This window comes from Cololabis saira, chromosome 8 (assembly GCF_033807715.1).
Source record: "Cololabis saira isolate AMF1-May2022 chromosome 8, fColSai1.1, whole genome shotgun sequence".
Taxonomy (NCBI): domain Eukaryota; kingdom Metazoa; phylum Chordata; class Actinopteri; order Beloniformes; family Belonidae; genus Cololabis; species Cololabis saira.
In genome coordinates this window covers 23149214-23175297 of record NC_084594.1, presented here as the reverse complement: position 1 = coordinate 23175297, position 26084 = coordinate 23149214, and the positions used below count along the sequence as shown (strand labels likewise).

Below are 26084 nucleotides of genomic sequence, written 5' to 3'. Positions count from 1 at the left end.
CACGAGCGCTCCGTCCAAAGCCTCGCCCCCACAAACACGAACGCGCATACGATTATTAAACATTTTGGACAGCACATTTACAGCAAAACTACCCCATGTCTCATTCACCTGTAAGCGAGGCCGGTTTTAGGGGGGGCAGGGGGGGGCTGTGCCCACCCAAACGTGCCCACCGGCGTCTCCATCCCGGAGAGCGTCGGTGAACGGCACGGCAGCGCGCCGCAGGCTCTAAAGCCACGGCGTAGCTGCGGCAACAAGCCTGCACGGCACCGCAGCGCGCTGCCGCGCCGTTCACCGACGCTCTCCGCTCCCGCCGTGAGACGCCTATATATCCCCACGGACCCCATACAGCTTCCGAGCCGGAGCGGCTGCGGCTTTTAACGTGTCCCCGCGGGCTGCTGCTGAGGCAGCAGCCTCTGCAGCGGCAGCGAACGGCTCCCGCTCCCCGGTCACACACAGCGGAGACCGAGCTGCTCTGGAAATAACTACATAATATCTATATACTGGGGTCCGTGGCCGAAGGGAGGGAGGGAGGGGGGATTACACTGGGACACTGTGAGCCCAGGGAGACCGTGGGAAGTGAACACGTCGGGCTGGAAGCGAGAAGTGAGTGCGCGCATGGGACAGGGCGGGGGGGCGTGGTTTAAAATGAAGACATCTGATTGGTTCTTTCCCTTCCTGGACCTGGACCAATCCATATCATTCGGGCCGAATGGGGGGGGCTTAGAGGTGCCTCTTTCAAATCTTGCTAGCTGATCAGGGATCAGGGATTTGTTGCATAGAATACCTTTAAGGGCTTGAAAAAAGTCATTTAAAAAAATGTCATTTCCCAGAGTGGAAAAATGAACTCCATCACGCACAAATAGATCAGGAGTTTCGAATTTAATTTCAGGGTGGCCGACAGAAAACCCACCCAACTCATTAACAAATGCTCCGACCACACTGTTCACCCACTTCCTGGCCTTGTTGACCCTGGCCGGCTGGGCGCAGCTGGGCCAGCTGCGCCTCTCCATGATGTCCGACCAGACCAGGGTCATCCGCGGGTATTCCCGGTGGAGGTCCTGCAGGTCTGTTTTTATCTCGGCCACCAGCTGGACCGTCTTCTTCTGGCCGAGGTCGTTGGACCCGCAGACCACCACCAGGACGTCCGGGGCCGCCCTGCGCCTCAGGCACTCGTTTAAAAAGGGGCGCAGGTCGTGCCACCTGAGCCCCCCCCAACCGAACCAGTGGACCCTGGCATCCAGCCCGAGGTGCGGGCCCACGGTCTCCAGGGCTCTCCCCTCTCCCCTCCGCACATAGCTGGAGCCTATGATCCACACGTTTTGTCCTGTTGAACAAATAGTTTTCTTGTTTTAGACCCATGATGATTTATAAAGAAATTGGCAGTATTTTTGAACAACCTTGACAGAGGAATATATGACTGGAAAAAATTGTCTTTTATTTGAAAGACACATAATACAAAACAATGCTGTACGTTTGCCCTATTGTTACAGTTTGTAATGCTTTATAACTGTTTAAGTTTTAAAGAGAAAGCCAGGCCAACTATTTTCCACAAACTGAACTAAAAGTAAATGTCAGGTTTGCATTATGCATCTTCAGTTTCATACAAGTACAAATATTTTGCCACAAACTGAATAGTTTCTCTCATGTATGATTTGACTTTTTTCTTTTCCAGAAATTTAACAACTAAAATTAAATAAATAAATAAAAGTAAATAAATACATACAATTTTACATCATAAAAAAGATTGATTCATGCTCACCTTATAAGTGTAAGAGGAGATTTATTTTTGTTAAGGTTATTTTGTTAATTCAGGGTTCATTATTTTATAAATATATTCTTTATATTCTGTAAATCAGGGACTATAATTACACTAGTCAGTTTACCTGTAGTGATTAGTCTGTTTTAGATTGGGCGGAGTGATACAGCACTAGGTGTTGTGTTGATGTTCTAAAATCCTACACTGTTGAGCGGACATTGGAGTACACTGGAACTCAAGCAGAAGTTGTCCACGTGTTTATCCTACTCACGACCCGAAAAAGGTTTAATTTAATAAGGTAAGGCTTAACTCTACACCAGACTTAAATAAGTAAAGGTTCAGAGCTCAAAACAGGACCGCAAAACGAGACTAGTTTCTTCTGAGCCTAGTAAGATTTTGGTCCGCAGGTCGAGGCGCGGTCGTTACTAGTAAACACAATAGATTAATATTAATAACCCAATATCAGATACAGTTTGTCACCTCCACGACACGTATCGCGAAATTTCGTGGCACGATATATTGTTACACCCCTAGTTGATACAGATGTTTAATAATGATATCGAAAATCGATTGATTTAAACAAAAGCATTGCCTACCTCGCGTTTGAGGATCCTGTGCGCGCTGATTTTGGAGTCGGGGACTGATTTTATTAATAGATCGATGGGGGGAGGTGTGAGAGGTGTGTTCTCTACATCCACGGTCTAAGGTGTGTGGGGGAGGGACGCTTGACCGCCGAATCAGACTATAAAAGATGCACGTACAGGTACATGACTTTTTTTCTCTTTCCCCTCACACATCCGTCTCTGGAGCGTTGAACGTGTGATTGACCCGCCCGAACAACGACAAAATGCCGTCCTGTGCTGCCATCAATTGCATCAATCGATCAGATTGCAAAGGACAACAATTGTTTAGGTATGATATTTTTTATTTGTATTATATTATTTAGTATATTTATTTATATTACATGTTAAGACAGGTCAAGGTAGTCTTAAAGTTCAGAAAAAAGTCAAGAACAAATTTGAGAACTTTTATTTCAAGAATACCATTTATTCTTAATTTTTTTCTTAACAAGAAACTTAAGAAGAAAGTTGAGAAAATACTTAAAAACTTATTTGGAGAATATGACTTCTTTTCTTCTTTCGTCTTAAGACTGAACCTAAGAACTTAAGAAGATTTTTTTTCTTAAGAATGTTTTGTGAATCTGGCCCCTGTTTATTTTTTAGTCTTTGAACCTGGAGTCTGTAAATAAAGATATACGTGCATGCAGTCAATAAATCAAGTCAAAAGTCAAAAGTGAGAAACATGAGGTAATTACAGGTAGGAAATAAATAGAGACAAAGCATGACATTTACACACACTTAGCATTTTCTGGTTTTACAGATTTCCTTTGGGTGATGTGAAGAGGCTGCGACACTGGTTGGACAATGTGAGGCGGAAGTCTTGGGCACCAAATGAGAACTCTAGGCTGCGCAACACTTTGAAGAGGAGTGCTTCGTTTTGAGCGGTGGAGGAAGGTGCCTCGCTTCAACAGCTGTGCCCACATTTTTTGACTACTCACTAGTAGGTAAGGGGTTGTCAGCCCCCCACAAGGTAAGTGCAAGACAGACACATGTCACTGATCACGGTTATGCACAAAAACACACACCAAATGTGGCAGAGGTCTTGGATAAAGACAGTGTCATTGTGATACAGGATTCATCCAAAAGCCAGATTGTGTCTGATGTCCTGCATCACAATTACGCTGAAAAACCGGTAGAAATTTTCACAGAGGAAATTGATGAGCTAAATCATGATGCAAGTGCACCAGTGGAAACTACAACCACAGAGCACAAATATATGCTGAGGGAATCCCCAAAAACATTAAAACGTAAATTTCAGTCTCGATTTTTTTTTCAATGGAGGAGAAATTAGGAATTTGTCGAAAAAAATTTAAACTGGAAAAAGAAAAAACAAAAAGACTCAGGCAAAGAGTAGATTCCCTGGCAGAGGTCATCAGCACCCTGAAACAGAAAAGCCTGATTTCTTCTGGATGTGCAGAAATGTTAGAGAATTCCTTTGGTGGAGTTCCTAAGGAAATCCTCACCAGAGTGGAGCATGGAAAGAGGTCCAAAGTGTCAGATGAATTGCGATCATTTGCAATGACTCTGCACTTCTATTCCGCCAAAGCTTATGCTTATGTGCGTGAATGTTTTGACCTTGCTTTGCCCCATCCTGAAACCATCCGGACCTGGTACAGGAACCTCTCTGCAGACCCAGGATTTACCAAGGCATCATTTTCTGCATTACAGGCTAATGTAGAGGACAGGAAAAAAGAGGGCAAGGAAACAATTTGTGCCTTGATGATGGATGAAATGGCCATCAGAAAGCATGTGGAATATTCTGCAGGGAAATTCCAGGGATATGTAGATCTTGGCTGTGGCACAGTTGATGACAGCTTGCCACCAGCAAGAGATGCATTGGTTATCATGGCTGTTGCTGTTGATCAATCCTGGAAAATCCCTGTGGCATATTTCTTAGTCGATGCACTGACTGGGGAGGAGCGCGCAAACATCATCAGCGAATGCCTCCAACGACTTCACATTGCTGGGGTACGTACAGTGTCTTTGACATGCGACGGACCATCTTGCCATTTTGCCATGTTAAGAGCACTAGGTGCTGATTTAAATGTACATTCAATGAGGCCCTCATTTCCTCATCCTGCTGATACCTCGCAAGTTGTTCATGTGGTTTTGGATGTGTGCCACATGATGAAGCTGCTCAGGAACACACTGGCTGATGCAGCTTCACTACAAACGCCATCAGGTACAATCAAGTGGCAGTACATTGTGGAGTTAAACAAACAAAAGAAGATGAAGGTAAGACTTGCAACTCAAGTTTTCAGCAGTAGTGTGGCCGATGCTCTGGAGTACTGCAACAAACACCTGTATTTGCCGCAGTTCAGAGGATGTGAAGAAACAGTGGACCTCTTGAGAACCATTGATGCTGCTTTTGATGTTCTCAACAGCAGGAACCCTCTGGGGAAGGGATACAAAGCCCCAATGAGAACATCAAACAAAGAGCGCACAGAAAAAATCCTGCTGAAAGCAGAACAACTGCTAGTGGATCTCAAAGATGTCAAAGGAGTGCCTGTACATGCAGGGAAGCGACGGACATGCATCATTGGCTTTATCGCCAGTTCAACAAGTGTGCGAAACATCTTCCATGACCTGGTGGAAAAGCCAGATGCCCCATGTCGTTATCTCCTTACGTACAAGCTCAGCAAAGATCACCTGGAGCTTTTCTTCTCCACTGTCAGAGCACGTGGTGGATTCAACAACAATCCCACTTCCACACAATTCACTGCTGCTTACAAGCGTCTTCTGGTTAAGCATCACGTCAAGATTGGAACAGGAAACTGTCTCCTTTTGGATGACACTAACAACTCTGTTGTAACACCTGCATCAAAAAAAACCCACCACAACCATTCTGAAAATGTTCCCATACTACGACTGTATCACAGATGACTAATTACGCAACTGAATGTAAAAAAAAAAAAGAAAAAAAAGTGCTGACAGGTTGACTTACCTCCAAGGATCCCATTCCCCTGAGAGGTGCTAGGTCCTGGTCCTTGCTGGTAGTATGCGTGGTAGTCCTGTGCATAATTAAAACAACAACTATAATAAATATATATTTCTTTTTTAATTACAAAAGATACAGCTTCATATCTTTCATTTTTCCATCAGTTACATAATATGAAGTAAACTGTTACTCCATCCAGCTGCCACTAGAGGTTACTAAGCAAGCACAGTGGAGATGCAAGAAATTATCTCCAATTTTCTCCCAACCATTAAAATATTCACTAATTTGTTTTATCTATTTATTCTTAAACAAACCTGTGACAGTGGGGCGTAGCCTTCTTGCAGATAGGCGTACTCTGACATTCCATCCGAGCTCTGCTGTGGCTGTAAGAGTAAAGTGGATGATGAGACATCAACTCTTGCCAACAGTGAACAGGTTGCTTAAAGAAAATGAGCCTACCTGAGTTGATGACCACTGGGCTGAAGCAATGGCTGTGCTAGCCACAGAAAAGGCACTGACACGATTCCCATCAGGCAGTAGTAGGTCCCTAATAGGGATGTCCCGATCAGGTTTTTTTGCCCTCGAGTCAGAGTCCTTTGATTTTGAGGACTTGCCGATACCGAGTCCCGATCCGATACTTTTATAAAACAATAAAAAATGAAGAAGAGAAAATAAAATTATGCAGGATGACCCTTTTATTATATTTTAACATGTGTACTGTAAACTGAGCACATAGGAGGTAGGCAGCTTGAACATTCTTAAGTCAGTATAAAAAATTTTAATGAGCAGAGAGACTGCATCTGCAGCTGATGTGTTGCCTGCCATTACAGGTAATTTTTATTCATCATTTTGTTTGGTAACATTTTATTTATATTGTTATTTGAAAAGGAGAACTTCTCCTTTTCCTTCTTTTTTCCTTCTTTTTCTTCTTCTTCTCTGTAGCGGCTAAGCCCAAAACTTAAAGCCACTGAGGGGCTGCATAGACAGGCTGGATTTGATTGACGCGCTTGCTGCTCTACTGAACTTTGTGTCTAGTGAGACAAATGACATTTAAGCTTTACTTCTTTTGTGATGTTCTTTTATTTATCACCTTTTCACCACTACCAAACAAAGTTACAGATCGGAGCGGAGCAGAGCGTAGCGTAGCGGTCAAAAAACTATATGCTCCTCCGTCTAGCAACACCTGCCAGCTGATTGCAAACTCTCACCTTTATACTAATTGCAAGTGACACAGTGAGGACACCTACTGGCCCAATTTGGTATACACAAACACACACCCACATAGAAATGGCTCCTACATACCGGCCCCTAATTGTAATGGCTAACAGACATACAATTCCTTCAAATACAAACTAAGGAGCCGTAATTAAAATGATACAATGAACACATCTACCACACAATGTAATATCATGTACCACATACACAGAAACCTGAGAAGATCTGCTAATCTGTAATCTCATGTAATAAACAAAGTTTGGTCACCGGACGTTCAATGACACTAGACTTTGTCTTCAGACGCACTGAACGCACAAGTCCCTTTTTATCTCGAAAAGCCTCCAAGACTCTTCCTAATGGCCAAGAACCTCGTGGGGCCGTAGCATCCATTACGACCACAATATCTCCAGTCTTCAGATTTCTCCTCTCCTGGTTCCACTTTTGCCGCTCCTGCAGCAGAGGTAGGTATTCCCGTACCCATCGCTTCCAGAAAAGGTCAGAGATGTATTGGACTTGCCTCCATCTTCTTTTTACGTACAGATCATGGGGCTCGAACAATCCAGGTGGTAAAGATGGTTTTCCTTTCATGAGGAGGATATGATTGGGAGTGAGCGGCTCCAGATCGTTTGGATCATCCGAGAGTTTGGTAATAGGCCGATCATTTAAAATAGCCTCAGCTTCACACATTACTGTTTGAAGTCCATCGTCATCCAGTCTTTGCTGTTGAAGTACTGAACTCAGAATCTTTCTCACCATGCGGATCACACGCTCCCAGACTCCACCATGATGCGAACCAGCAGGAGGATTAAAACTCCATTTAACTCCATTTTCTTGCAAAGCTCCTTGAATTTGTGCATGATTCAACGATGCGAGCGCCTTCCTTAGTTCCGTATCTGCTCCGACGAAGTTGGTTGCATTGTCGGACCGAATCTGAACCACTTGACCTCTCCTACTGATGAAACGGCGCAGAGCATTGATACATGCATCTGTATCTAAAGAGTTAGCCACTTCCAAATGGACCGCTCTGCTGGCTAGACAGGTGAAAATCACACCATAGCGCTTGGCTGTGCCTCTTCCTTTGGTCACGACAATAGGTCCAAAATAGTCAATTCCCACATTGGTAAAAGGCGGATAATCAGGAAGAATTCTTTCTTTTGGCAAATCTGCCATCTTTTGCTCCACCATTCTTCCATTATACCTTCTGCAGAAACCACAGTTTGTTATGACCTTTCTCACGGCTGAATTGGCACTTGTGACCCAGTACTTCCTCCTCAGTGTGGACAGTGTGTGATTACGACCACTATGACCAAGCCGATTGTGAATGTGCTTCAGGATGAGAGTGGCAATATGTTGATCCTTGGAGAGAATCAGCGGATGTTTAGTTTCCTCTGGCAGGGAGCCTCTAGCCAACCGTCCTCCAACTCTCAGAAGCCCATTATCCAAATATGGATTCAACCTGTAGATAACACTCTGCCTGCTCACAGTAGCTTTACCAGATGATAGCGTGGCAATCTCTTCTCCAAATCTTTGTTGCTGGCAGAACTGAATGATGGCAAGCTCAGCCTCCACAAGATCCTTAGCTGACAAGGCCTGTCCCTTTGGCATGTCTGATCTTAACCTGCTTGTATTGGAAGCCTCTGCCTCACTCCTCCTGTGCCACCTTTCCAAAAGAAAGCCTTTTAGTTTCAAGAACCAGGCAACAGATACCCTGAGCTTCATCCAATTTGAAAAGTAGGCCATTAGCCGCCCAGTGGCATCAGATGAGCCCTCAACATTAATGATGTTCACTATGGCTTCTTTCTTGACCTCTGCGTCATCTGCTGCTAATGCAGTCTCTACCAGATTTGCTGGCCATTCCCCTTCTGGTTTACGCAAGAACTTTGGACCCTCAATCCACCTGTTGTCACGAATGAAATCCCCAACTCTCACTCCTCTGGATGCAACATCCGCAGGGTTTTCCTTAGAGCTCACATACCGCCATTGTGCACCTATAGAGGCTCCTCTGATAACCGAGATCCTATTGGCTACAAACGTATGGAAACGCTTGTCCTCATTCATGATATATTTCAGCACAGAAGTGCTATCCGTCCAAAAGACTGACTCTTGCAGCTGGAGCTTCAGCTCTGCCTTCAGCATGAGGTCAACACGCACAGCCAGGACAGCAGCAGTCAGCTCCAAGCGAGGAATAGTAACGGTCTTTAAAGGTGTAACTCTAGCCTTGCCCATCATGAATGCAACATGAACGTCATTTCTGTTGTTCTGCATCCTGAGATAAGTAACGGCTCCATATCCTGCTTCACTAGCATCTGAAAAATGATGCAGCTGCGCATGTATGGGATGTTCAAAGCCCTTAAGTTTAATGGCCCTTTCAACCTTAAACTCAGACAACATATCCAGGTCCTCCATCCACTTTGTCCACTGCTGCAAGATGTCTTGGGGTATGGTCTCATCCCATCCAAAACTTCTTCTACAAAGCTCTTGCAGCATGATTTTAGCAGGCAACACGACTGGTGCAAGAAACCCCAGAGGATCATACACAGAACTAGAGACAGACAACATTCCCCGTCTGGTGCAAGTCTTTTGTTGGACCTCCATTTTAAAGTTAAATGCATCAGTCTCAACACACCACTGCAACCCAAGTGCTCTTTCGACAGGGAGTTTGTCTCTATCCAGATTAAGTTCACTCAGATCTTTAGCTCTGTGTTCCTCAGGAAAGGTTTGCAATATGGTGCGATTGTTGCTAATCCATTTGGTCAGAATGAAACCTCCTTTTTGACAGAGAGCGGTAAGATCTTTGACCATGAGGGTGGCTTCCTCTTCAGAGACCATGCTCTTCAGGCAGTCATCAACATAAAAGTTCTCCTTGACTGTTTGAACCACTGCAGCTGGAAAGTTGAACTCATTGTCATCTGCTGTTTTCCTCAAAGCAAAACTAGCACAACTTGGAGAGGACACCGCACCAAACAGATGAACAGTCATACGAAACTCAGCCAGCTCCTTGGTCAGATCTCCCTCCGGCCACCATAAAAAGCGCAGGTAGTCTCTATCCTCCTCTGCAACCTTAACCTGATGAAACATTGCTTGGATGTCACCCATAACTGCCACTGGTTCCTGCCTGAACCTAATGAGTACCCCAAGCAATGTACTTGTGAGGTTTGGACCTTGCAAGAGCTGTTGGTTCAAGGATGTTCCCTTGTATGCTGCACCACAGTCAAACACTACCCGCAGAGTCTTCTTCCTTGGATGATATACACCGTGGTGAGGGATATACCAAACCTTGCCCCTGTCTCGATCAAGCTGCTGTGCAGTTATTTGTTCTGCATAACCCTTACTAATCATTCCATTAAGGTATGTTTTATACTCATCATAAAACTGCTCATGGTTAAGGAACTTCCTTTTCAGCCCAAGTAACCTTTGTTTCACCACAGAAAAGTTGTTAGGCAGAGACACGTCATGCTTTTTAAAGGGCAATTTCAAGCTATAATGACCATCTTTGAGTGTTGCAGACCTTTCCATAATCTCTATGAACTTCATGTCCTCTCTTGAGAGTCCCTTTTGCTCTGTAGCTCTCTCATTAAAGTCATGGTTGTACTGCTCACTCAACATCTTTTCCAACCTGCTCACAGAAATCCTGTTGACAACTACTGAAGAGACCTCAGCTTCCAAGCTGCTGCCATTTCCTTGCACAGGGCCGTTAATAACCCACCCCAGTGCTGTTCTCATAGCATAGGGGCCTTCCCCTTGGCTATGTATGACCTCCCAAGGCTCTAATATCTTGGGAGCGTTGCTTCCAATCAACAAATCCACATTCGCCTTTATGCTGGGAATTTTTACCTTTGCTAGGTAGGACCACTTTGCTAAATCTCTTTCAGTCACAATGTTGTCCATGCTTACAGGCATTTTCTTTTGTGTGAGGACTTCAGGAAGTTTATAGAAAAGGTCGGTCTCCAAACCAGATATTTCTAAACCAGGTAGTGAATATGCTGGGACAACCCTTTCCTGTCCCATAGTTTGTAGGAGAAAATTGGTTCGTCTACCAGCAAGATTGAGCCTTTGCATAAGATGTTCTGAACAAAAGGTGGCTGTACTGCCAGGATCCAAAAATGCATATGTGTTTATTATACAGTCTCCTTTGATGGACTTAACTTGGACTGGGAGGATGGAAAGAAGACAGCGATCATCTCCGGCCCCTGTATGACCACAAGTTTTGTGAGATGCTGTGATGTTACATGCCACAGGCTCCTTGGAATACTTTGTGTTTGCTTTAACTTTGTCATTTTTGTCAACATGAAGCACACTGGGATGGTTTTGACCACAAACCCTGCAGGTCAAACGCTTGTCACAGTCTCGACTCATGTGCCCAGCACCTAAACAACCAAAACAAAGCTCCTTTTCCTTTAGAAAGCTTATCTTATCTCGGTGTTTCTTCCTTTCAAAATGTTGACATCCTTCCAATGAATGACTTCTAAAACAACACACACAAGTAAACTTCACTGGAGTACCATGTTCTGATGCATCTCTAGAGATCTCCACCGATTGCACTGGTTCAATGCTAGTGGCAAAGCTGTTTCCTCTCATCTTATTCACTGGTTGTGACTTCATCCTATTGCTGACCTTAAAGCTAGTTGTTCCAGATTTTACATCCTGAATGTCACCAAATAGAGGGTCAGATAGTATACGGACCTGCTTTTCAATGAATGCAACCAGATCCTTGAACATAGCCCTATGCTCAGATGTTTCCAGTATGTCATGTGCAACAGTCCTCCATTGGTCTCTCAGCTTAAATGGCAGCTTAGACATAACAGCCCTCATGTTACTTGGAATGTCCAGCTCCCGAATGTACTGCAGCTTCTCCATGACATTACAACATGAACGCAGAAAAAGAGAGTAAGATTGTAAAGCATTTACATCCTCTGATTTTATTGCAGGCCAAGCCAAAACCCTTTCAATGTATGCAGTGGCGATCCTATACTCATTGCCAAAGTGTTCTTGGAGCAGCTGGTTTGCTCGAGCATAGCCATACTCTGGAGCCATATGCTGGCAGCTCCGAACCAGTTCCCTTGGCTGCCCTCTGGTAAACTGCTCGAGATAATACAAGCAATCACCTCTGCTGACCTTCTCCTCCACTCCTTGCTCAAACGCTCGCTTAAAGGAAATATATTGAAGAGGATCCCCATCAAATATGGGAATATCTCTCGCTGGCAATAACATTAAACGCTGCTGATGTACAAGAGCTGATGTTATTTCATTCTGTTTTTCCATTATGGCACAGATATTTCCAAATTGCCTTTCATCTGTAGGCTGAGCATTTAACAGTGTGGGTTGCAAAGGTGGCATGGATGCCTCCACTTGCGTTGTTGAATAAACATTTAGCCCTTTTAAATCCATACACTCCCTTAGTCCAGCTGTACATTGCTGACTGGCCTCCTGTGTTAGCATAGCAGCTGCTGGTGGGTTATATGTTGGCAGTGACCAATCTTTTGGCTGTCGCTTGCTCTGAGTTACAGGTCTGTACTCCTTTGCTATTGGGTTTAATTGCTTAGAAGCTGCTGCCTTTATTTGCTTGTCCAGGTAGGAGTTCATTGCATTTGATGATGCTCTAGAAACACTTCGAGAGTCAGAGGCCTGTAACACGGCTAATTTAGCAGTGGATGCGGCTAACTTAGTTTCCAGTCCAAGCTGTTCCTTTTTCCTCTTGAGCTGTTGCTCTTGTTCCTCGAGAGCATGCATTTTCTGCAAAGCTGCTGAATGAGCAAGCAACGCAGCCCTTTCAGCCTGTGCTTTAATTCTTGCAGAGGAAGTAGTGCTTGACTTTCCACTATATGAGCTTCTTCTGCTGGAGTGTTTGCTAGCCACATTTGAAACACTGTCCTCTGGATTCACAACATCATCATCATCACTATCATCTTTTGGTGTTTGTTCAGCACATAACCATTTTTTCACATTAAACATACATTCATCATTGCATATCATTTTTGCTTTGAACCATATGTTGTGTTTTTCCTTTTCCTCATCAGGTAAAATACCAACCAAAGAACCATGAATACCTTTAGCTTCATCACACAAATTGACAAGATCATCAAGAGCACATTGTACCTTTAGTTTATCTTTGTTTTGCATAAGCACCTGCATTTTTTGTCTTAAAATACCCGTCTTATTTAGCTTAGCTTTCCTAGTACTTTGCAACCTTTCAATCTTTTCAGCAAAAGCCTTAGCAGTTAGCTTTACAACACGTTTTTCAGTCTTCCTTTGCGTACCAATGCCATCAGTGTTAATGTTCCTTTCGGCCGATTGCGCAATAGCCGATTGCGCAATAGCCGATTGCGCAATAGCCTCCACGGGCTTGTCCACAGCTTCGCGCGCATCCATGATTTCCCCCACAAAGTTAACTGTCCTCCCGTTTTGACCACCAATGCTTTGGATTTACGCCCCGTCCCGATATATGAAACAATTGTGCACATGAGCATGAATGGCCATTCATTAATTTGTAGTGATACTACTCACATTGGGCGCCTTGATCGTCCCGATGAATGAGTCCTGCACCGCCGAAGTCCGAAAATCAGCTCCCGGTGTCCTCACGCCGACAGCGGGTGTTAACTGAGCTCCCAGTTGGCCGGCTGAGATGATGGTGTCCGGTGCGATGGCGCCGGCCCAGCTTGTCTTGGCCCCAGACGATCCCGCAGCCCAGCGGACCCCGCAGCTCCAGACGATCCAGCAGCTCCAGACGATCCAGCAGCTCCAGCAGCTCCAGACGATCCAGCAGCTCCAGACGATCCAGCAGCTCCAGAAGATCCAGCAGCTCCAGACGATCCAGCAGCTCCAGACGATCCAGCAGCTCCAGAAGATCCAGCAGCTCCAGACGATCCAGCAGCTCCAGAAGATCCAGCAGCTCCAGACGATCCAGCAGCTCCAGACGATCCAGCAGCTCCAGAAGATCCAGCAGCTCCAGACGATCCAGCAGCTCCAGACGATCCAGCAGCTCCAGAAGATCCAGCAGCTCCAGACGATCCCGCAGCTCAGCGGATCCCGCAGCTCCAGCCGACCCTGGCTCCAGCTGATCCCGGTTCCAGCTGATCCCGCAGCTCCAATAAGGACTCGCAACTCCAAACATTTGCGCTCCTCACATCCGTGGTTTCCAAAGAACACGTAGTTTCACCATGAAACAGGTTCCTCCTGGAACTCAATAAACCCGAGCAGACCTCCTGGTGCTTGGTAATCCAGATCCAAGCAGTTTTTTGACTTGAATGTAGCGGCTAAGCCCAAAACTTAAAGCCACTGAGGGGCTGCATAGACAGGCTGGATTTGATTGACGCGCTTGCTGCTCTACTGAACTTTGTGTCTAGTGAGACAAATGACATTTAAGCTTTACTTCTTTTGTGATGTTCTTTTATTTATCACCTTTTCACCACTACCAAACAAAGTTACAGATCGGAGCGGAGCAGAGCGTAGCGTAGCGGTCAAAAAACTATATGCTCCTCCGTCTAGCAACACCTGCCAGCTGATTGCAAACTCTCACCTTTATACTAATTGCAAGTGACACAGTGAGGACACCTACTGGCCCAATTTGGTATACACAAACACACACCCACATAGAAATGGCTCCTACATTCTCATAATTTAATTAACTCATCATGCACTTTTTCTTGTTGACTTTGGTACCCGAGTTCTGGCTGTCGTGCGCAATATATCTCAGTGATTGATCATTATATGGAGTAATTCCAAACAACAGACATGATAGCATAGGGCTGCTTCAGCTTCAAAACAAACAGGCGTGCTCTGCGCGCATGCGGTGCTCTCCGCGCATGCGGTGTATGGCTGCCGCTCCGAGCCCACTACTCCACATGTGTGTTGACTTTGTCCGTTAAAATATGCCGAAGTCCGGTATTTTATAAACTCTCCGGTCAAAATGTCCGGTGAAAATACTCACTGGCGCCGAGATCCACGTGTGCGTTGATTTATGGTCCGCGTCACACCAACGCAGGGTGTGACGCGCAGGGTGCGCGTCGCCACGAACCCTACGCTGAGGACTCTGCGTCGGTGCGACGCGGACCATAAATCAACGCACACGTGGATCTCGGCGCCAGTGAGTATTTTCACCGGACATTTTGACCGGAGAGATTATAAAATACCGGACTTCGGCATATTTTACCGGACAAAGTCCGGCAATTACCGGACAACGGAAACCCTAATATATATATCCGATTCCTGATCGGCTCATAACGTCCGAGTCCGGATCGAGTCTGCAATCACGTGATCGGCCCCGATTTCCGATCACGTGATCGGATCGGGACAACTCTAGTCCCTAATCCATGCAGAGCAAAGAGTAAACCCTGTTTATAATGCCCAGTGCTTCACCAGCTAATGTTGTTTAGGCTTGTTAGTTTTGAATAGGTGTATACAAGTGTAAATATCTTAATCCATTTTTTTTATTAAAAAAAAGGGGGGGGGTGGACAAAAAAAAAAAAACAAACTTACTTTCTTGCACTCTTAGCAAAATCCACTCCAATTGTTTTTCCACCCAGTTTTAAGGGAGGCTGCAGTCCCTGTAAGATGGTCAGTAGCTGAGATGCTTCCTGTAAAAAATGTGCAATATAAAATTTATTAAAAAAAGAAATGAATAAAAACTGTTTTAAAAAAAACAAGAGAAATATCACATTTCTGAACATATTTAAGGACACTTTACCAGAGGAGAGGACAATTGCACAAATGCAAAGCCCCTGTTCTGGCCTGTTTGCTTGTCCTTGATGAGGCGAATGTTGTTGGCTGAGAGATTAGCATACGGTGCCAGGGCTGTCAAGATGGCTTCAATGGTGGTCAGAGGAGCAATATTTCTCAGGATGATAGCTGTATGGGGAGGAGGAAAAAATTATCCGTTTTAGAACAACTAACCATTGACAGAAATGCTTTTGAGTGAGACATTGGTTGTGTAAAAAGAAAAGTTCTTACTGTCGCCAAAAAAATCTCCACTGGGTTGAGCTTCAGAGACTGCAGCGTTATTGCCTGCTTCAATTTCTGTTGAAAGAATGATAGAGAAGTGAGACAGATAGTAACATACCTTTAAGAACTCGGTTATCAAAAGAAATTAGGTCATCTGTGAGTTCCAACAACCTGTCTTACATCATAGAGATCTACGGGGGCTTGTCTTAATTTAAGTATACAAATCAAGGGGATATGGGACAATGCCACACACTGACAATCAAGAAAAAAAAAAAAAAAAAAAAAAGGAAACAAATTGGCCAGCAGTGTTGTTTCAGGATGTCTGCAGTAGCTAGCCTCTTGTTGATCAAACTACTTACCAGCTTTGGCTGCTCCACATCTGAAGCACGTCAGCCGTCTCCGGAAATTGTACAGGCCACACTGCAAGTAACCGTTCACATCATTTTCATCATTATATAAAACCAAGGGTGCCAGGCCATTTTATCCCAGACCTCATCAGTCTTATGGTTAGTGTCAAAGGAATGATTGTATAGGAACCGGAGGACTACCTTAACGTTTGCATTTTTAAAAACCAAAAATTATAATAATTATAATAAACTTTTGAAAGAAAAATACACCTTCGGGGAACTTAAAACAAATACTGGATTGCTAACAAGCAGTAAACATTCTTATTTCATTTCCATTTTTAAATTACATTCCCTCTTCAAGTATTTCATAACTCTAATATTTTTGTTTAAAATCAATGACTTAACCACAAAACTGTTGTAGGTAATGGCTGAATTTGAGATACTGCCATTTAGTGGGTAGATGGCGCAGGTGACAAACTCAAGACCTACTGTGGGACATGTCATTGGCGTCCATGTGCATCTCTACATACAATTCTATGTTGTTTTTAAGTTCATAACCATCTTTGCATGTGCTCGCAGGCAGGATATGGCCAATATTCCTTGAGTTTGACATGGAATTTACCAATTTATTCAGTAAAAATTGAAGTTGAAGTGTACCTATGAGGAAAATTACAGGCCTCTCATCTTTTTAAGTGGGAGAACTTGCACAATTGGTTGCTGATTAAATACTTTTTTCCCCACTGTAGGTTGACCATAAAGCCAGATGACAACTGTATTGTCATCATTGTCAACAACTACAAGAACCAAAACTAACATGCCTAGCAGATCTTGTGTGTGTTGCTCTAGATAATGAATAGAAGACATTAACTTACAGTGCACAGCCAGTCTTCATACATCTGCATGTCCACTACTTTTCCTTGGATGACGAGACGTTTCTGAAAAAGGAACAGAAAATCAATCAAGAGTTCATGGTGAAGAATGATCTAATCAAGTGGAGCAAGCAGTGTTGGAAGGGAGAGAATGGGGACAGGGACCCCCAACAGACAGCCTTTGAGTTAAGGACAGGCACATGATGTATAAGTGAGGATGATGTAAAAAGAAATCTTGTGTGTTTGGGACCCGCGTGCCCAGACTAAGCTGGAGCAGAGTGTATAATGTGAGCCTAACAGACATTTCTGTCTGCTTTAAAAATACGCATGGGGTTTTTGGGGAAAGGAGAAAAAAAAAAAGAAAATTAAAAAAAAAAAGCACTAAAAAAAAAAAGAAAACCAAACAATTTTCTGAGAGTTTACAATTAACTTTAAATATATATCGATGTTGAAGCCTTTATCATAAAGGAGTTCTTAAAAAACAAAACCTGAACGGTCATAAAGTTAAATTCAACTGGGTTGGTTATTTTAAATACAGACTAGGCAAAATGAGTCAAATCTAAAGCTCTAATGCCAATATTTTTTTTTTTTTTTTTAAAAGCTGAGACAAGGAAGTCCTAATTTCAAAATGTAGGCACCTCTATCTATATGCAAATCAGACATTTCTACTGTGTGGTATTCAATACATGAGTTGTTATTTTCTGTATAGTTTCCACACTACATATTCAATACATTCTGGTTGCCTTTAGGATTATTTCTCCAGATCTCCAAGATTATAACTAGACTTGGCGATTGTGAAGCAACCTGATTGGTCTCCATCCATCTGGTAGCATCTTGCAAGTGATAAAAGTCCACGAAGGCGAAACCACGGCTTATACCTAGAGACAGCATTCAAATATAGACGGGAGGTGTGTTAGTTAAGAGACCAAGGCCATATTTTATTCAAACTCTTCCACAAACGTCTTCACAACCCAGGCCCAGATTGGTAGACTATAGGCCAGTCCTTTAGAGATTTACCAAAGCAAGAAATCCTTCTGAATACCACAGTTTGGACCGCACTCAAGAAAAGTTTTTCAATTGACTCTTTGATAACTATTACTGCTGCTCTTACTTACCTCGTAGAAATCCACAATGTACTGAAACGGTAAGTATTGCATCATTATTTTCATATTTATTAAATATTTTTTCAATGATTTCCCCCCCCCCTTTGTTGCTTTGGGGAAAATTGGATTTTAATGGAAGCAGTTTGGCCCTATGGTCAAAGACAGGGGAAGGTCAGGGTCCAAAATACAGCCGTTTCTCACCTGTTCTCTTTTTCATGAGTCTGACATCCAATGGCTGGGGTCCTTCCAGTTGGTCTATGGCAAAACGAATCTAAACAAAATAAACACTTAAACTATGACTCACATTTTAATATTTTCAAGAATACCTGGACGAGAAAAATATTGAAAGGCAGAGGAAAATGAGAAACCTAAATACTTACATCATCCTCAGCAACATGCGGCGCCAGACCCCCTAGCATGATGGTCTTACTCTTCTTCTCCTCCCCCGGCTCCCTTCTGTAATCTTGCTCAGTATAGTCGCCATCCGAGTGATAACCATCCTCTGATCTATCACTGTTGCGTCGTTTCCTCTCTCTTTGCTTGAAATCAAAATATCAAATATGAACATCTCAAAATTATCCTGCAAATACATAAAAATGTATTTAAATGCAAGTGTATACCGTATTTTCGCGACCACAAGGCGCAACTTTTTTTTTTTTTTTTTTTTTTTTTAAATGTGCCGGGCGCCTTAAGAAACGGTGCGCCGTGTCTATTACCTGAATTACGGTAATGTAAGGCCGGCCACCATGTGAATGGTAAAAAGAGAAGGGGGCGGGTGAAGCCCCCGTGAGTTGCGACGTGAATGAGACTCCACTGAGCTGATTAATGCGAAACAGATGATGAAAACGTTTAAGGATTTGCTTGATGTGTAAAGTGAAATAAAATACAATCAAACTAAGTTTTGCTTCCGCTCTATTTAAATAAGCACACTTGTTCTGCAGCGCGCGTGTGTTTTGCATGTCGGGAACCGAGGAAGCACCTGCCGTGGGTTTGCGGGTCCGATCGCCGGTTCCCCGGGGCAGATCCGGCTGAAATTCCGGTGCTCTTTCCCCGGGAGCCCCTACAACAGTGCAGGCGGGCTCCTCCGGTCCCGGCTGGTCGGAACCGTCCACGTTCCCCGGTTAAAGCAGCGGCTGGAGCAGCGCGGTGATGGGCGCTGCTGCAGCCGACTTCCTGGTTCCCCAAGCGGGGTCCGATGACCTGGTTCCCGGCCGCTTTGCGAGCAGAGATTTCAGGGGTCTGTCCCAGGTCGGATCAACTTCACCCTGCGAGATTTTCAGGCAAATCTGTCGGTTTGATCTCCGGTAACCAAGATGCAGAGGATGCGCTCAGGAGCCGCCAGGCTCCCGCCGCGGGTTTGCCGGGCCAGGGCGCACCATCCCCGGGGCAGATCCGGCCGAAATGCCGCTGGTCTTTCCCCGGGAGCCCCTGCTCCCATACAGCTGGGTGGCTTCGGTCCCAGCCGGTCCGAACAGGTCACATTCCCGGTTAAAGCCGCTGTGACGCGCGCTGCTCCACCCCGCTGGGGAGAGACGGGCTCTGCGCGGGGGAGGATCCGCACAACGGGGTATGAAAAGTTTATTTACTGTTGTGCAGAAAGTGACTGACACCGAGGAAATTCGGACTGGCGCAGCTGAATTAGCGGAGCTCTTTAATGCAGAAACAGAGGTTTTGCTCCCGCTCTATTTTTTAAATAAGCGCTTGTGTGCTTGTGTGTGCGTTCTGCATGTGTGTGCGTTCTGCAGCGGGTGTGTGTGTTTTCCGGCCGGCGTGTTTTGCGGCACGCGTGTGTGCAGCTCTGCTCTGTAGACTGCGCCTTTTGGGTCGGTGCGCCATATGTATGTTTTAAATCTAAAAATGACACACAAAATTGAGGGTGCGCCTTTCCACACGGTGCGCCGAATGGTCGCGAAAATACGGTATTACAATTAGTACCTCAGGAGGACTGTCTCTTGATCCTCGACGATCTCCTTCATAACGATCTCCACGTCTCTCATCACCCCAGCGGCGCATGTTGTGATCACGCTCCTGTTCCCGCTCTCTCCTGTCACGCCAGTCTGATTCATCACGGCATTGATCAGAACCATATCTACCACTACGCTCTGTTCGACTTATCCTGTTAGAAAAGGCATAGAAAAGAAAATATGAACACAATCAGGCTTTAACTACTTTTTCTCTCCTCCCCTATTAGATACGGCTCAGTGATCACTATGAATAATCCCAAAGTTTTTATTATTATTAGGGCCCGAGCACTTGCAGTGCGAAGGCCCTATTGTATTTGCAGGAATTTTTATTATTATTATTTTTCTTCTGACAAAGTGATGGCCTTTTTGCCCCCCTTAACATGCCCAAAAAGTCACCAAATTTTGCACCCAAGTAAGGCCTGGCGAAAAATTTGATATTTAATGGTTTGCATTAATGGGCGTGGCAAAATGGCTCAACAGCGCCCCCTTGAAAACTTTGTGCCTCAAGCCCCACGATACGGTTTGACGTACATGCACGAAAATCGGTACACACCTGTATCATGGGACAACTTAAAGAAAAGTCTCTTGCCGTCATGCCCGAAACCGAACAGGAAGTCGGCCATTTTGAATTAATCGTGTCACTTTGGCGCAATTTATGCCATTCCTTCGGCAGTTAATTCAGCCCGAACCGTAACGTGCATCCAGGTGTATTATACATCAAAATGTGCGTCTCCCTCCTGCGACCACACGCATTACTTTTCTCTTTCAAAAGCGTTACCGTGGCGACGCTAGATGCCAAAAAGCGCGCCCACCCTTCATCTGGTTGGTTCAGACAGAAAAAACTTTGCGCCTCAAGCCCCATAATACGGTTTGACGTACATGAACGAAAATTGGTACACTCCTGTATTGTGTCGCAACTAAAAGAAAAGTCTCTTGGCGCCATGGCCGAAACCGAACAGGAAGTCGGCCATTTTGAACATTCTGAATTAATTGCGTAATTTTGGAGCAATATATGCCATTCCTTCGAGAGTTAATTCAGCCCGAACCGTATTGTGAACCCAGATGTGTTATACATCAAAATGTGCGTCTCCATCCTGCAACTACACGCATTACTTTTCTCTTTCAAAAGTGTTACCGTGGCGACGCTAGAAGCCAACAAGCGCACCCCCCCTTCATCTGATTGGTCCATATTTGATAGTTCCCCAAAAGGCACCAAATTTGGCATGCAAGCCAGGCCTGGTGATAAATTTGATATTTCATGGTTTGCATTAATGGGCGTGGCAAAATGGCTCAACAGCGCCCCCCAGAAAACTTTGTGCCGCAAGCCCCACAATACGGTTTGACGTACATGCACGAAAATCGCTACACACCTGTATCATGGCACAACTTAAAGAAAAGTCTCTTGGAGCCATGGCCGAAACCGAACAGGATGTCGGCCATTTTGAATAAATTGTGTAATTTTGGCGAAATTTATGCCATTCCTTCGGCAGTTAATTCAGCCCGAACCGTAACGTGCACCCAGGTGTGTTATACATCAAAATGTGCGTCTACATCCTACGACTACACGCATTACTTTTCTCTTTCAATAGTGTTACCGTGGCGACGCTAGACGCCAAAAGGCGCGCCCCCCCCTTCATGTGATTGGTCCATATTTGATAGTTCTCCAAAAGTCACAAAATTTTGCATGCAAGTCAGGCCTGGCGATAAATTTGATATTTCATGGTTTGCATTAATGGGCGTGGCCTAACGGCTCAACAGCGCCCCCTAGAATACTTTTATCTGCCATAACTTTTGAATGGTTTGACATAGGAAGTTGTGGGTGGTGTCATGGGACTCTGTAATGAGTCCTTAAGCTTCGTTGGCCTTAATTAGCCCCACCCCTTCTTCTGATTGGTTGTCCCGAATATCTGCTATAACATTGGAATGGTTTGACATAGAGAGTCCTGGGTGGTGTCATCAGATTCTTTATGGAGTCCTTGACCTTCATTGGCCAGAATTAGCCCCCCCCCTTCTTCTGATTGGTTGTCCCTTTTTTCTGCTATAACTTTTTAATGGTTTGACATAGGAAGTCGTGGGTGGTGTCATGGGACTTTCTACTGAGTTCTTAAGCTTCGTTGGCCTTAATTAGCCCCGCCCCTTCTTCTGATTGGTTGTCCCGATTTTCTGCTATAACTTTGGAATGGTTTGACATAGGGAGTCGTGGGTGGTGTCATGGGAATCTGTAATGAGTTCTTAAGCTTTGTTGGCCTTAATTAGCCCCGCCCCTTCTTCTGATTGGTTGTCCCGATTTTCTGCTATAACTTTGGAATGGTTTGACATAGAGAGTCGTGGGTGGTGTCATCAGATTCTGTATGGAGTCCTTGACCTTCATTGGCCTGAATTAGCCCCGCCCCTTATTCTGATTGGTTGTCCCTTTTTTCTGCTATAACTTTTGAATGGTTTGACATAGGAAGTCGTGGGTGGTGTCTTTTCTAATATGCTTATGGGGGGCGGTGGCCGTGAGTGCGAGGGCCCGTTCATCGCTGCTTGCAGCTTTAATTATTATTATTATTTCCAATGAACCAATTAAGTCCAATAACTTTCCTTAAAATATGATGGATCATTGTTTTATTGCATGTTTGTCTTTTGCATTGTTGACGTTTGACTCTTGGCAGCACACTATAGAAAGAAATGTATGTCTACAAACAGCACACATGATCAACACAGTGTTTGTCCAAGTAATTCCCAAGTTGTTAATATATTATGGCAGGTTTTGTTACCATGCAACAACCTGGTGAGTGGAAACCACCTTCTCAACAATAGGTGCTTTAAATACTGCAGGAACATCTTCATAATTATTATATGTTCTTATAAACTATAAAAGGGAAGCTCCCTATCTTTGTTTGTATTTTGTTTAAATTCTCCACTAAAGAGAACTGGTTCTGATTGTAGCTCATACAATTGCTTTAATTCGGTTATTGTTTTAATTGGCTTCTTATTCAGTAGAGCATTTAACCATATTATGTTACTTTAAGTAGTAAAAATGTGGAAATGATGTCTTCAGTGGCAGGATTTCACCAATAACAGCTATGACTTCCATTCTATGTCATATTGCCCACCTCATTATGATCTAAAATGTTTCTGGTTGTTGTCATAGGAGACAGTAAATGTTTTTTGCTGGCAGGCAGTGATTTAACTCCAACTGATGCAGCAAGTAACTTGTCATTCTTTAAACCAGGGGTCACCAATCCTGGTCCTCTAGGGCCGGTGTCCCTGAAGGTTTTACATGTTTCGCTGCTTCATTGCACCGATAAAAGTGACTGTGTCATTAACAGAATTGTGCAGACCTGGATGACAAGCTGATGACGATGATTAATTAGAATCAGGTGTGTTAAAGCAGGGAAACATCTAAAACCTGCAGGACACCGGCCCTCGAGGACCAGGATTGGTGACCCCTGCTTTAAACCATCATGGAAGATGGACTGAGCAAACACTGCAAAGTCATTACTTTGTTTCAGAAGAGTTAAATTATTGGTCTGTGAAAGGACTCATAAAACAAAGAAAGGGATCGTTGAAACCACTTAAATTGGGCTAAGATATGCAAGAGAAAGTTAGCAGAAACACTCAAGCAATACTGCAAATCAATAATAGTGAATGTCAGATGGGTCTAGGTTGGGGATGTAATTGATCATAAATTCTTATATTTAGAGAACACGAACTGCGTGGCATTGAGCTTTTCCCCTGGAAAAACTGCCAATTTAACAAATAAAAATGCCTAGACCAGTAAATGCCTATAATTCAACCTCTTTTTTTCATGAATCATGACACCGTAAACTCCCTGCACATCAGCACACGTCAGCTCCTTTAAATCAGGGTTAAAAACATTACTGTTTACTGAAGTGTACTCTTAAATTAAACCTGCTGTACTCTACTCTACTGCCCTTATTTTTTTTAATAGCTTGTGCTTTTTATTATTTTACTTCTTTTCTTATTCTTACCCATTTGTTATTATGTCTTGCCGCTTTTAATGTCAATGTAAAGCACTTTGAATTACCTTGTGTTGAATTGTGCTATGTAAATAAATTTGCCTTGCCTTGCACATAAACTTAACTACTTTCAACTACTAAAACAAGCAAATATAAAATACCTAAAGAGGAAAAAAATCCGTGCTATTTCAGAATTGCTTCTTAAAACCTGCACTCCAAGCTTAAAGAAAAGGCATGAGATCTCATCTGCCATGTTACTGCATAAATGCAACAATGGCGCTGGTGTTGGCGCTCTCGGTCTACTCACCTTTTATCTGCTCCCATGTTCGCGACGGGCGTTGCACTAAAACAACCTCTAGAAGGGGAGGGGGGAGACATCAAAATTTAACTGAAAATTGCTGCTGACAAGTTCACTATACTTATTCAAAGACGGTGGATTCTCTTGTCAAAATCGCTCATGAGCACTACAAAATGACGGCAAAACCGAACTGAGCATGCATAAGCAAAATAAACGAAAATAAATCATGATTGCAATGAGAAGTTCCACGTCTGGGTGTACAACAACTCACCAGCGTAGGTTTGATGATAACCTTTAAAGCCAATATTACTTTTGAACGGAAATGTCCCAAAAATTCTTCTTTTTCTTCTTCTTCTTTTGATTTTATTGGCGTTTGGCAAACAGCTTTCGGGTGCATTACCGCCACCCACTGATCTGGAATATGGACTAGGTATCTAAACGATCTCTAACGTATTCAAAATGAATGTATGTCAAACAAAACAAACAAAACAATCAAAACAAACAAACAAAACAACCAAATTCACTTAAATCAAATAACCCGGCCTTATATCCTATTCATTAATCTAGTTGATTTAAAAAATGTATTAGCTTTTTCCAGCATTCATCACCTGAAGATTTCCGTAATATATTTATGATATTAACTTCCCCTAGCTTTCTTATTTCCTGCTTTAACACATCTCTCTCTGTTATATATTTGTTGCAGTCTAATAGAATATGGTCCACTGTTTCCTCCTCTCCACAATGTTCACACTTTCCTGTATTATGTTTTTTTTATTAAAAATAGAGATCTATTCAGCCCAGTATGCCCATTCCTTAATCTTGTCATTACTCTTTCCTCGGTCCTGTTCCGCCCGCCTGATCCTGCATTCCCAACTAATGGTTTATTTTTAAAAAGATACCGTCCTTTACTTTCTTTGTTCCACTCATTTTGCCACTTTTTCCTGATTTGTCTCTTTATCACCTTTGACTTCTGATTTGCTGATGTTTACATGGAGTGTCCCAAAAATTGTGAAGGAAAAAAAATTCACATCACGTCAAGGACTAACCGGAACGCCAGACAGTGCTAGCACCTTCTTCTTCCCAAGATGCAGCGCGGCAGAACGCGGTGTATTATGGGTAAACCATCAAGCCTTCCTCTACATTTGGTCTTACAGGCGGTTTAACTGGCTTTTTTGGGGGGGACAAGACTAGTTAATATCACATTTATGTGTTTGTGCCGACACATTAATTTTAGGGTCATATCTAAAGGATAGTTTTACTGAAACTGTTACTCTTCAATATGGGTGGAGCCTATGAACGCTGGAATCATATTGATAAGTTCAGAAAACTGTTTTTTATTGTTGTGTTTTGATGTATTTGATGTAAGCCCAGTGGATATTTAAAGCTTACAGAAGGCTGCATTTAACTGCTGCTGTGTCATTCCTGCAGTATTTCTGCAGGTGTTTTGGTCAGTGCTATTATTTGTAATATATTATATTATTTGTAATCACCATCCCCCCTGATTTTTTTTTACAACTCGAGTACTGTATATATGCTACATACACACACAGTAATGATCCAATAGTATGTCAAGATTACATACTTATGTATGGTTTCACACAGCCCTGCCAAGTCTGAGCAGACAGATTTTTTCTTTTCAAGTATGCATATAAATCCCAATCCTTATGTGGCATATTTGATATAATATTTATTTAGTCACTAGTCTGTTCTCTTGCAATACGGGCTCAAATCTACGTCACTTTACTCAAAACATGGTGAACTTTGCCATGCAGATCTTTTCAATTTAGGAGCAATTATAGATTAAATTATATATTATTTCCTTCTCAATTTATCGACAAATATAATTCAAAACATCAAATATACATCTTTTATTAAGTACAACCGACTCCTGCACTTGCCTTTAGTCCTCCTTCAGGCATACTGACTGTTTTACTTGATTAATTTTATTAATTTATTATAGTTTTATCTTTTGCATTGTGTTTTAATGTCTTTTTGTGTATTTATATAACTGTTTTTTCATCTTAGCTCCCTCCCCTTACCCCCCTAGGCTGCACTTGTAAATAAGAAATCTG

At 43.4% G+C, this 26084-nt stretch overlaps 1 protein-coding gene across 2 annotated transcripts; it reads right to left on the bottom strand.

Annotated features, from left to right (window-relative positions):
- Positions 1–24582, bottom strand: LOC133448609 (RNA-binding protein 5-like). 2 transcript variants are annotated; one of them, XM_061727303.1, is made up of 16 exons: positions 24284–24575; positions 24022–24069; positions 19721–19901; positions 18166–18324; positions 17987–18056; positions 17487–17560; positions 16686–16748; positions 15826–15886; positions 15476–15541; positions 15213–15373; positions 15005–15102; positions 5774–5861; positions 5629–5697; positions 5321–5387; positions 5107–5191; positions 1210–1324 (listed from the first exon to the last, which is right to left on the bottom strand). In XM_061727303.1, exons 2-15 carry the CDS (start codon positions 24036–24038, stop codon positions 5127–5129), a joined length of 1239 nt encoding a protein of 412 aa, XP_061583287.1. In that variant the 5' UTR covers positions 24039–24069; positions 24284–24575; the 3' UTR covers positions 1210–1324; positions 5107–5126. The 2 variants fall into 2 exon arrangements, with proteins under 2 accessions (XP_061583286.1, XP_061583287.1); XM_061727302.1 differs by lacking the exon at positions 5107–5191 and having other exon boundaries at positions 1–1324; positions 24284–24582.
- Between the last annotated feature and the right edge of the window lie 1502 nt (positions 24583–26084).